At 36.9% G+C, this 12,992-nt stretch overlaps 1 protein-coding gene across 1 annotated transcript in view; it reads left to right on the top strand.

Moving 5' to 3' along the window:
- The window catches only part of LOC138158549 (aldehyde dehydrogenase 1A1), a 67,799-nt gene that overhangs the window by 51,928 nt on the left and 2,879 nt on the right, over window positions 1-12,992 (top strand). The window contains exons 10-12 of the mRNA XM_069084598.1: window positions 1,434-1,598; window positions 5,745-5,902; window positions 10,889-10,963. Of these exons, the coding sequence (XP_068940699.1) occupies window positions 1,434-1,598; window positions 5,745-5,902; window positions 10,889-10,963 (398 nt within the window). The remainder of the gene's footprint in view (window positions 1-1,433; window positions 1,599-5,744; window positions 5,903-10,888; window positions 10,964-12,992) is intronic.

Below are 12,992 nucleotides of genomic sequence, written 5' to 3'. Positions count from 1 at the left end.
CTTATGGATTGACAGTAGTTACATAATGAAAAAACAAAGAAAAAACCTCCCACAGTAAGAAAAATAATGGATATGTGAATGTTCAAATGTATTTTTATTGTGCTGGGGGTAGTTTTTTGTTTGTTTTTGAAGTGATCTATTTTACCTCGGCTAGAAGTTCATTGGGTACTGATGGACCTGATCCTACTGCTAGTAAGTGTGGAAGCTTTGACCTGCTCCATTTCAATCTAGATAGGGTTGCTTTTTCTTGGGAAAGCTGGTGTTCTCCTCACCCTGGGAGTTCATCATATTGGTTCTGCGCTCAGTCCAGACTCTCAATTTCAGACCTGCTACAGCTGAGAATTCCCAATTCAGGAGCAATCCAGGCTGAAGCCTCCCCCTATATCAGGGACTACAGGTGTAATCCAGACCTCATTTTTTTATAATCCATACCCAGACCTCATTTTTTTTTTAATGCCATAAAGAATTGAGTAAGTATCTGATAAGGACATCTTTTTGAAAACAAACTTTCAACTTCCTAGGCTCGCCTGACTAATATCAGTCAACACATTCTGAAATTTCTAAATGGAACTATGCCTGAGTTTTAAAAAATATTCAAACGTGGGTTTGCCAATTATCTTTAAATGAGACTTGCAAAGAACAGCTATAAAGACATGAAGTGATTTGTCTAGTAAATAGGATTATGCAAGAAACTAAGACAGGATGATGAAATAGTGTGTCTCTACTTGCTATTTATAATCATTGGAATTTAAAATAGAAAAAAAATTCAAAACAAGTATCAATGGCATTCTTTTTAATAAAAATATTAGATGAACTAATCTGGAGGGGGGGGGAGTAAAACACCTTGGGATCAACCACCCTTCTAAATTGTAATCCCAGTACTACATGACTCTAATCTTCTTGTGCTGTGCCAAATAAAAGTAAAGTCAGAATAAATGATTTTTTTTCTTTCTTATTCCACTTTTTCAGCATGTTGGAATAGAAGCTGGCCAAATTATAATTTGACAGAATTACACTATTATTCTTCCATAAGGATTTTAGTACGAGATGGTTTAGAATCCAAAACTGTTGCATTCCTAAAGAAACTAAAGACCAACCAAATGACGTTGTTTAAGCAGGGTGCATTTTTTCACCCTTATTTTAACCACGTGTCAAAGACCAGGTTGAATTACCTGGCCGTATGATTTCTCAACACTAACATTTTTATTACCAACAACAACAATAACAATTAACATTTTATGTAGTAGTATAAGATTTACAATTAATTCTAGGGATAAAATAAATTAAACTCCAGGGCAAAGAAACTATGTTGATGTAATATCTGATGTTGATAATGATATTTTTTTAATTACAAGTTCAGTGAAATACTAAATTATTAAACTTTCTTTTCTTCTGACCTTCAATCTGCCCTTCCCCTTCATATTTTCATGAAGATTGATAAAGAGCAGCACAACAAAATACTTGACCTCATTGAGAGTGGGAAGAAGGAAGGGGCCAAACTGGAATGCGGAGGAGGACCGTGGGGAGAAAGGGGTTTCTTTATTGAGCCCACAGTCTTCTCTAATGTTACGGATGAGATGCGCATTGCCAAAGAAGAGGTAAGACTCGGTCACATTCTGTTCTTGAAGTTACTTTCTTTTTTGCCTACACACTTGCACACAAAAGGTACATTTCCAAGGCAGGACTGATTGAATAAGTTTCCCAGTAGATGCTTCTCTCTGCTTCTTGTTTCATCTTAATTTTCCTCTCTTAGCCATTGATGCTGTTTTAGCTGTTGTCATCTAGACTGGGAAACACTGAATACACCCAAACCATCTGGCAATAATTACTAATTATCATATAGCAGTTCCCAGCTATATATATATATATATATATATATATATATATATATATATATATATATATATATATATATATATATATATATATATACACACACATATATATATATATGTATATATATATATATACACACAGACAGAATAGAAAAGGAAAATCTCCCTCTATGTGTTAAAAAAAAAACACTTTAAAAAATAAGCAATACATGAGATAGAGATTTGACTCCCTTTCAACTCTGGGAAACCTTTATAATGTCTCCCCTTGTGAAAGTAATTTCTGGTTTGGCCGCAGTTTGTGAAGTATCATTTAAAACACTGAACTCGTTTAAGAATCAGAAAACCAAGATTACAATAATTTCTTTGTAAATCAATGTTATAGAAATGAGGACTTTGGGGCGACCAGGTGGCTCAGCGAGTAAGAGCACTGGCTCCAGTGTCGGGATGACCTGGATCAAATCTGGGCTCAGATACTTAGCACCACACCCAGAAATAACTGGCCGTGTAACTTTGAGCAAGTTACTTAACCCCAATTGCTTAAAAAAATAAAAAAAATAAAAAAAAAAGAAATGAGGACTTTGCTAGATCCAACACTGACTTTCTTGATCACTGAAGTGTATCTCTGACTAGCAGTGTGACAATGTAACAAATGAGATTGTTTCTCATTTAATCAAAAGAAAAAAAAAGTGTGATGTTTTACAAAGCTTCTGGCTTAAAATGTCTAGATCTTTAAGAAAAAGGGCAATTAAAAAAAAAAAGAATCATACACATGGAACAGACCTAGAGATGCCATCAGATCCAGCATACTGAGTTAAGGTTTGCAGATAAATAAGCCTCCCAGAACAAACTGGTTGTTTGTTTGTGACTGTAGCATCTGTAGAGATGAACACTTCACAGCCTTTATTAGACTAGGGTTCCTATCACAATGACTGTTAAGAGGTTTTTGCTTCTATCAAACTGAAATTTCTGCTTCCTCTTCCTCCTATTCCATCTAATAATAAGAAAGGTGATAATCATGACATCACATTTAGGTAGCATTGTAAGGATTACAGAGTGCCTTGCATGTATTAGGTGACAAGAATATAGAAAACACATCAGCTACATCTTCCTAGCAAAATTCACCAATATCCTTGGAAATACCTCCTCATTTTTTTTATATAACCATCATCATCCTATTTACTCATTCTTTTCCCACAAACTTTTTTTTTAATCTCTTCAGTGATTGGGTCACACTCTTAAAATCCCCAGGTCATCCCGACACTGAAGCTGGTGCTCTTACTCGCTGTGCTACCTGGCCGCCCCATAAAATGATTTTCTGCTAGTATATGCAACATTCTGTCCCTTTAATCTCCCATTTCGTAATTAAGAGAAGCATTCCCTAAGTATGGTTGTTTGAAAACTGTCCATTTTTAGATAGCTGAACAAATACAGGAAATCAATTGATATGGATAATTCCAAAGCATAGTGTTTGTTTTTGCAACTGGAAATTAGCTTCGATATCACCTAATTTAACTCACTTCATTTATTAAAAATTATTTTTAAAAGTTTTTATTGATATATTTTGTTACCTTCACTTTCCCCAGTAGCCCTTCCTCTCCCTCTCCCATGGAACAATCTCATATGACAAGTAACATTTTAAAAGAAAAAAGATAGCATATCTGATCCATACATTGACAAAATCTGAAAACATATGCAATGTATACTTGTGGGCCTTTATTCCTTACTTTTCACATGAGGAAAATGAGCACTCTTGCCCAAGTCTTGCCTAGGGTAACAGCCACATTAATCCCCCTCCCCCTCTGCCAGCCACACACACAGAAATTTACTTTCCAAACTTTTTTTTTTTTTTTCCCTCTTGGGCAAGTTCTAAAATGGGCTTGCATTACCTGAATGAATACCAATTAAAAGTTTCTAAGAGGTAATCCAGAAGCTCATCTGGTGGTGAGGAAAACCCAATCAAAGATTTAAAATATACTATAGGTAATCCATAAAGAGGCAATTATGCACAGGAGGGATTTCTTGTGAGGAGAGGTGGGGCTGGGTTTGATAGCTTTTTAAGATTCCATAATGCCACCAAATGGAGGGTTAACTATAGTTCCAAACTGGAGGTTTTCCAAAATCTTCTATAGGAACCCATGCTGTGGCTGTTCTCATTCTCTGAGCCCTATCTCCTGGTAGGTAAAGAAAGAGGTACACTGATCTTTTAAGATCATATGGGCAGAATGAGATTTGTACACAGCCATTTTATTCACTCATGCCTGACATCACAAAGCTCTGATTAGGAGTCCCCTGGAGCCAAAGGAAAGAAAACCTACCACTGGGAAAATTCTTCCAAATCGTTCTGCAACTCTCTTGGTCCTGAGACCAACCCTCATACACTCTTTCCACAGCCAGATTTCACAATCACTAACAATGAGGGCATACACCAGGCTTTCTTTACCATGGTGGAACTGGATGAGCAGGACCACTGTGAGAGCCAAAAAACTGGTAATCACGAGAATCTCAGACAGTGTGAGTGGGGGGTGGCAGAGTAGAGGTGCTATCCCCCTTCCCACACCTGAAGACGACAGATAATGAGATGAGAAATGTGCTGAGCTGCACAGGGAATTTTTTTCCCCAGTGTTAGTTCAGGGAAGAAGGGAAAATTAGGATCATTCTGTCAAACCCCTTTTATAACAAACTTGGAGAAAGTAAATGGAAAAACGGGGAAAGGGTGGGGTAAATTAGTTTACAAAATAAACAAGTACTGACCCAACTTGAAAGGGTTGTAAGCTAGACTATTTTTTAAAATTAACAAATATTTTCATAGCTTCCCTGCCCTCAGACCAGTTCTTTCCCAGTTATATATGTGTATTTCTTGGCTCCAGCAGGACAAGGGGAAAATGGCCAAGATCTTGGTTCTGAATGGTTACAGCATACCTAGAAGATAAGGGGCAAGGAGAACCCAAAAGCCTGCAGATGACCACAGATGCTTGAGGATTTATTTATTCTGTTCATTCTCAGAGTAAATGACTTTTTATCTCAAAGAGGCAGCCCAAAGTAATCTCTGCAAATATCTAAAAATCCCAGTGCACTTTTGAACTATTAACATTTATTCATTATAGGTGCCCATATAACTTTAGACTTAATATTATGTTTGAAAATATATAACCAATAAATTAAAAATAAAACTATATTTAAATATGTGGCCTTACAATCACCACCATCAAATTAAAAAAAAAACCATCAATGGAAGAAAAATACTTTGGCTAGAGTATGATCATAGTGATCATAAGATTTATAGCTGGAAAGTATGTTTAAAAAATCTAGTCATACCCTTTAATTTTACAAGTGAAGAAAATAGGGACCTGGAGAGAGGAACTGATTTGTCCATGATCATTCTGCTAGTAAGCAGAAGTTGAGTGAGATTCTTTCTGATTGGATCATGCAACCAATTTGAAATTAATGAACCGTAGGGAATTGAGGTATGGAGCTGAGTTTTGAACATTCATGCGCTTCTTGGTTTTGCTTGAATAACTTCCTCCTACCTTGGGACAAAACTGGCAGTGTGACATTTGGCTGTAACTACTGATCAAGGCTAGCCACCTAATCCTAAAACAGGATCAGTCTAATTGCTAAGAATCATAGCTAAAATAGTTGTACACATAGTTATAGCTATATAGTTAAATAATTGTATATAGTTAAAATAACTGGCACCTCAATGAATATATTCTTCCAGGAGGTCAGGCATTGTTTCCTATGGCTTTTTGTTGGTATTTGAACAGCTCCAATAAATGATTTTGAGGAGGAATGTTTAAATATGTAAATGTTTAAGTGAAATTTGAATAAAATTTGGGGCACAGGAACATAGACCAAAAGCCTTCCTCTGTGTTCCTCTCCACCTGATCTTTCCTCTTCCCTTTGGAGCAGATTTTCGGACCAGTGCAACAAATCATGAAGTTTAAAACAATTGATGAAGTTATCAAGAGGGCCAACAATACCCACTATGGCTTATCAGCCGGCATTTTCACCAAAGACCTTGACAAGGCCATCACAGTTTCCTCTGCCCTTCAAGCTGGAACAGTCTGGTAAGTTAAACATTATTCACGTGGCCTTTAGAATTATATGACATCTCAAATAGCATTAACAGAAGAACCTGGACATTTATACAATCAGATTTGTTTGTCATTCAGACCAGGTGGCCTACTGGGGTGTAGCCTTACTCTGTTTTCTGAGCTACTGATAATTTTATAGATAATAGCTATTGTAATTTAATTAAGGTCTGCTCACCCTATGTGGCTTATATCTTGAACATATTTTCCTGAAATTTGTTATTTAATTTTAACTATTTGGAAGGCAGGGTGGTATTAGTAGATAGCGATCCATGCTTGGAGTCAGGAAGACTGGAGTTTGAGACCTCATCTCTGACTATTAATAGCTGTGAGGCAAATGGCTTAACCTCCTGTGTCCCAGGAACCTCTCTCTGATTTTAAATTACAGTAGGAGTTGCCTTTCAGCACCAGCAGGGGGAGTTTCAACTCAGATCAACAGTTATTGATGAGCAGTGATTCCATGTTTAACTCTATGCCAGATGTTGTGGGACAAATTAGCAAAGTATATGGCACAGTCCTTACGCTTGGGAAACTTTCTTCTATATAACATTAAATATACATATATATATATATATATATGTAGGTATGTATATATATATGTGTGTGTGTGTGTAACTATATACACATACATATATAAATATAATTTTTGTGATTTCATTGGTGTAAGGAATTCCCAATATGTAAATATATATATATATAAAACACATATATAAATATAATTTTTGTGATTTTATCGGTGTAAGGAACTCCCAGTGAGGACATTTCTTTTACCAATGTACACTGGTACCTTCTCTGCTACTTTCAATTTTAAGAGAATGGCTTGGGACAGTGAGAGGTTAAATAACTTTCTCATTGTCACAGCTAGTATGTACAAAAGGTAGGACTTGCACCCTGACTCTCTCCTTGTTATATGTAAGACCTTGCCTTTTAGAGGTGAGTAAGACTTCAGGGATTACCATATTCAAAGCCTACATTTTATAGGTGCAGAAACTGAGACCTAGAGATAAAGTGACATTCTGTTTACATAGGTGGTAATTTACGGAGTAGAGACAGAATTTGAACCTCGGTCCTATGACTTGAAATTCAGTTCCACTGCTCTTAGAGTACACTGTCACACATAATTACAGTATTATTCAGTGTCCTCATGTGCTTGATCAGTTTCTTGTGCAACACTTTTACCTAGTGTACTGATTTTGAGATCTCTCTCCTATTTCAAAGGCCCTGCTTCCTATTTATTTTCTGTTCTGCCTTAGGCTAGGGCAAGTGGCCATTTGTCTCAGGAGGTCCTTCTTATTCCAGATGATTGCCTCCACAATCATCCTCCATCACACTTGAGAACAACTTTCTATCCAACAACAAAATGCAGTGGCAACAGCAGCTCACAATTCATTTCCTCCTTGGTCACCGTCCCTACTCCCAGTTTTCAAATCCCTGTGCTAAGGAATTGCTGGAACCAAAAGATTTTTCTACATTTGAGAAGTACTGTTCACGTTGTCTCTCCACCATAAAGAATATTTTTTTTTCCTTTGACTCCATCAACTTCTTAGCATTTCAAAGTCATCCCTACTCTTTATCTTCTCAGTAGTCCCCATGTTTCCCTTCTTTTTTATTACAGTGGAAAAAACACTGTATTATGGAGTTCAAGGATCTGGGTTCAAATCACACTTCTGACACTTCTTGTGTGACTTTGAGCAAGCCATTTAACCTTCTCTGAGCCTCATTTTCCTCATCTGTAAAATGAGATATTGGACTAGAATCAGGGGTAGGGAACCTGTAGCCCCAAGACTACATGTGGCCCTCTAAGTCCTCAAGTATAGCCCTTTGACTGGGCTTGGATTCAGTGAAAGGGCTGCACTTGAGGACCAGAGGGTCACATGTGACCTTGAAGCCACAGGTTCCCCACCCCTGGACTAGATGTTCTCCAAGCCCCCTTCTAGATCTAAAATTAATAATCTTGTGATCAAATGGCTCTTGAGTAACAACTCTGGTAAAATTTCCCCAGAGAAATTGATATCAATGTTGTTAATTTTGAACGCCTACACATTTCCTACTACTGAACATTTCTAAGTTTCCAATCTGACTGTATTAACTTAACTCCCAGACTTGAAGTACAGGTATAGGAATGAACACTTTTCCCCCACTGTAATTCATTAACAATGGCAAATTTAAAATGATAGAATCTTTGATAATAGAAGATAATGTATGCAGGGTGACATAAATTATCAACTTTAATTAATATCATTTAAATCCCTGGTCATACTTAACATTATTGAAAACTCAGTAGTGCCGTGTGTGTGTGTGTATGTGTGTGTGTGTGTGTCCTTATGACGTATATTTCCAGAAACAAACTGCTTTGTTATTTTAAGTTAGCTCTTTTATGCCTTGGGAATATGATTTAATTTCCTATACATCACAGTGGAGAACATGTAGCTTGGATATGTAAAGAGGGACCCAGAACAAGAACAGAGCTTTTGAGTTGAAGATTAACAGCATCACTGATCATTTCTTCTTCAGGAAATTCCCTTTCACTGTCTTAAAACTGTGGAATAGTTTCTTTTAATGTGAGTCAAACAACTGAAGACAAACATGGCCAAAAGAAAGTGCTGATGTTGTGTCTTTAGAACTCAAAACATTATCAGTCTTTCCATTTTCTTAACTGCAATAATTCCCCAATATCCGTCCAAGTATTATTGAATGGTCAAATTCTTAATAAAAGGGTGTATGATTTGCTAAGGAGGCCAAAAATTACCTGGAACCTGCTGTCAACTACCTATTGTAACCTTATAGAAAAGAGAGAAAAGTGCAGAGAACATACATATACATGTACATATACATATATACATATAATTAAGTCAAGGTCTTTTGTTATTCTCTTATTTTATTTTTAATTTATGGAATAAAACAAGTATTTCTATAGTATAGTATAATAAAAAAGATGATTGCACAAGAACTGCAAATATGCTATCCCCACCCCCTGCTATGTACAACTTACTATTCCTTTTAAATATATAATAGTTATCACGTAAATGTCCTTTTTTAGCTTTTTTTTTTCCTTCTCTCTCTGCCTCCATCCTATAGATGGTCCTTATTAGACACAAATAGGTGTATATATGTGTAAATATACACACATATATCCGTGTATATTTTATATACACATGTGGGTATATGCACATGTATGTAGAACTATTCTATACATACTTCTATTTATTGCAGACAGCATCTTTCTTCATATGTCCTTTATAGTTAATTTAGCTATTTATAATAGTCAAAATGACTTAATCATGCAAAATTGTTCTTAAAATAATGTTGCCGTTACTGTATATGATGTTCTCCTGGTTCTGCTCATTTCGCTCTTCATTATTTTGTGCAAGTCTTTCCATGTGTTTCTAAGATCACTGAGCTCGTCATTTCTTATAGCACAGTTTTATTCCATCACAACAATACACCACACCTTGTTCAGCCATTCTCAGCATACCAGGATCTCTGGTAGAGATGAGCTTTTTTAATGTCTTCTTGGTATATATTTTGGTAGGGGTGGTATATGCAAATAGTAATTCCAAGGAATGAAGTATTTTAAAAATAAATTCCTTGTACTACAAAATGCCAGAGAGATGCTTCAAAAGAATTAATACCAGCAAGCCAAGCTGCTCAATCATCAAGAGCGTTTTAATATCTATAATTTACATATTATAGTCATTAAGGACCTCTCTGTCCCCATTCATCACCGCTGTTTTCCTAAAAGATGGATCCTACTTCCTATGGAATGTTGTGCGGTTGATAATAGTAGAAAGGGTAGTGACTTGGAAATAAAGAACCTATGTGCAAATCCCCCCTTCTGATGCTTACCAAGAGAACTTGGGTAAGTCATGACCTCTATGGCCTGCTTTTTTTTTCGGTAAAATGTAGATTAAATGACTTTCAAGGTTTCTTCCAGTTTAATCAAACCTATCTCATAGATCTACCAAAACAAAGTATAGGAAACAAAACTAAATCTCTGGAATTTGTTCAGAATTTGAATTATTCAAGTTTGCTTAAAAATCTAGAAACTTGTCTAGCATACTTCATAAGCTTAATTGTTCCCAGCGGTATTTAAAACATTTCTTTGATGTAAGCATTCTCTCCATTCATTTATGCTGTTGGTGACCTTTCTCCACCTCCTGGCCTAAATCTTAATTGGTCATCTTGCATGTGTTTCTTGGGTTAATAAAATGGAGGGGGTGGGGAAAGGGGAGAAGGATCACTGTGTGGACACTGTTCTTTCTGAACTTAGAGAGGCTGGTCCTTGGATGACAGACACAGTCTGTCTCTAGGCCCATGCTGAGATGCTTCCAGGCTTAGTAGAAAATGGCAAAGCTTGTACTCCACTCTTAGCTTTCCAGAATTAACCATGGATATCTTAATAGCACTTGGGATAGCCAAGCTGCTGCTAATTGTTGGTTGTTGTATATAGTTATCTGCCACTAGATTTGAACTCACGAAGGTGAGTCTTCTGGACTCCAGGTCCATCTCTCTATTCACAGAGGCACCTAGCTGCCCATAAAAATGCAAATTACTTTGTAAATAATATCTGAAGAGCTAACTAAATGCCTTTAGCTGACCTGTCGATTCAAGTAAACGTGAAGTTTGGCTTAACCACTTATTATCAACTTCACAGAAAGACAGTGTGACATGTATTTCAAAAGCTGAACTCAGAATGAGGACTTGGTTCAGGTCTCTCCTCTGACATAATTGCTGTGTAAGTCAGACAATTCTCCAAAACTCTTAAGTTGTTAAGTAAATGCCACTATTTGCAATGGCAGCAAAAGTTTCCTTACTGGGAGTTCAAAGTGACCACTTATAACCAAAGAAGTCACAAGCTCAGTCCAAAAAATTTTTTTAAATAGAAACAAATAAACTTCATACATAATTTAAATGCTTTATTGGATCACTTGAAATAAGTACAAAATGTTCTTGTCTTTTCAGGGTGAACTGCTATAGTGTGGTTTCTGCTCAAAGTCCTTTTGGTGGATTCAAGATGTCTGGGAATGGGCGCGAATTGTAAGTAAGGTTTTTTGTGCTATCCCCAGCTGATTGTAATATGCGCTGGAGACTTATTTCCATGTTATTGTTGAGACCTCCACGCTCCTGGATTCTTAGGACAATACCTTGAGTCTACTTGAACATGCACCTGTATTTCTCATCCGTTTCCAAAATGGCTGATGGAATTTTAGATTTCTCCCCTTAGTATGAAAAGAATATAAAGACACTTATATTTTATATGCATGCATTTAGATATATAGATAGATGTAGATAGAGATATTGCATATACATATTCATATATGTGAATTTATATGCCTGTACATATATTTGTTGTTCAGTCTTTTTCAGTTGTGTCTGACTCTTCATGACCCCATTTGGGTTTTTCTTGACAAAGATACTGGAGTAGTTTGCAATTTCCTCTTTCAGCTCATTTTACACATGAGGAAACTGAGGCAAACAGGGTCAAGTGACTTACCTAAGGTCACACAGCTAACAAGTGTCTGAAACCAGATTTGAACTCAAGATGAGTCTTTTCTGTCTACAGACCTGGCACTCCGCACTGTGGCATCACCTAGCTGCTATGTCCATATATACACACATACTTTTTCTGGACAAAAGATGGGGTCCAAATACTTATATTCATTAAAACAAAAAATGCAATTTTTGTTCCTATGTAAACTCATAATTACAAAGAAAGGGCCCTAGGGAGCTGTACAGCTACCTCTATTTTACACAGGACCTGCTGAGTGATAGCAAGAGATGGTAGTTCTATTCCAGGAGTGGAATTCCTTAGCCTGATGAAAGGGGCCAATTCTTCCCCTGACTCTATATCCCCACCCTCATTTTTCATTTCACAACTGTAAAAGACTGAACAACAAATATACGTAAGTCAGATTTCCATATAGATCAATAGATCTCCAAGGCTCATTCACATAACTCAGTTTTTGTATTCATCTTTAATCAAAATTATCACAGTGAATTCACCTTAATTGACCCTGCAACATGTAAAAACAAACAAACAGACAGAAAACCTCTGGCTCTAGCATCAGAGGAACATTCTTCAAATTCCATCTTTGCCATTTGAAAACACTCGGACTTCTAACAGCCTAAGTTTTCTGGGCCCCATTGTTCTCATGAATAAAATGAATGAGCTGGATGAGATGATTCCCAAGGTGCCTTCCAATTCTAAATCTGTGACTCCATATATTTATATCCCAGAGTCAAATTTTAGGATGAGTGGGGAGTGCAGGAGAAGAATCAGAGGATAACATATAAAGGGTGTTTTAGAGGACGCCAAGTGCTCTATTTTTTATCAAGTCCTTTATTTTTCATGAAGAAACTGAGGCTGAGGAAAGGTCAAGGTCACAGAAGAAATGACATATAACCCAGAGCCTTTGGCACTCCTAGACAAGTTGCTTACCTTCCCTCTCCCTCAGTTTCCACATCCATAAAATGAGGCTATTCGGGGCGGCCAGGTAGCACAGCGAGTGAGAGCACCAGCTCCAGTGTTGAGAAGACCTGGAGATTGAATCCTGGGCTCAGACACTTAGCACCCACCCAGAAACACCTGGCCATGTAACCTTGAGCAAGTTACTTAACCCCGATTGCTTAGGGGTGGCCAGATTGCTCAGCGAGTAAGAGCACCGGCTCCAGTGTCGGGATGACCTGGATCAAATCTGGGCTCAGATACTCAGCACCACACCCAGAAATAACTGGCCGTGTAACCTTGAGCAAGTTACTTAACCCCGATTGCTTTAAAAAAAAAAAAATGAGGCTATTCTTAGCACCTACCTCCCAGGTTTGTTATGAGATATTTGTAAAGGCCTTTTCAAAACTTGAAGTACTATAAATGCTAGCTATGAATATTGTTAATTATTATTATTACTACTACCACTCCTCTCAAAGTGGTTTTTCATGGACCTTTACCCCTTATTCTAGGTCCTTCTGAAACCCTTATAGATATCTTTTTAAAAGTAAACTGATTATAAAATCACTTCAGTCATCTCAGACTTTTCTACAGTCAGCTTCAGTATATCAGAAATTATTT

This window comes from Petaurus breviceps, unplaced genomic scaffold (genome assembly GCF_028583685.1).
Source record: "Petaurus breviceps papuanus isolate PSGF00001 unplaced genomic scaffold, PetGlider_PUasm1.0 175, whole genome shotgun sequence".
NCBI lineage: Eukaryota > Metazoa > Chordata > Mammalia > Diprotodontia > Petauridae > Petaurus > Petaurus breviceps.
Note: the sequence above shows the minus strand (reverse complement) of the source record. Positions and strands in the feature narration are given on the sequence as shown.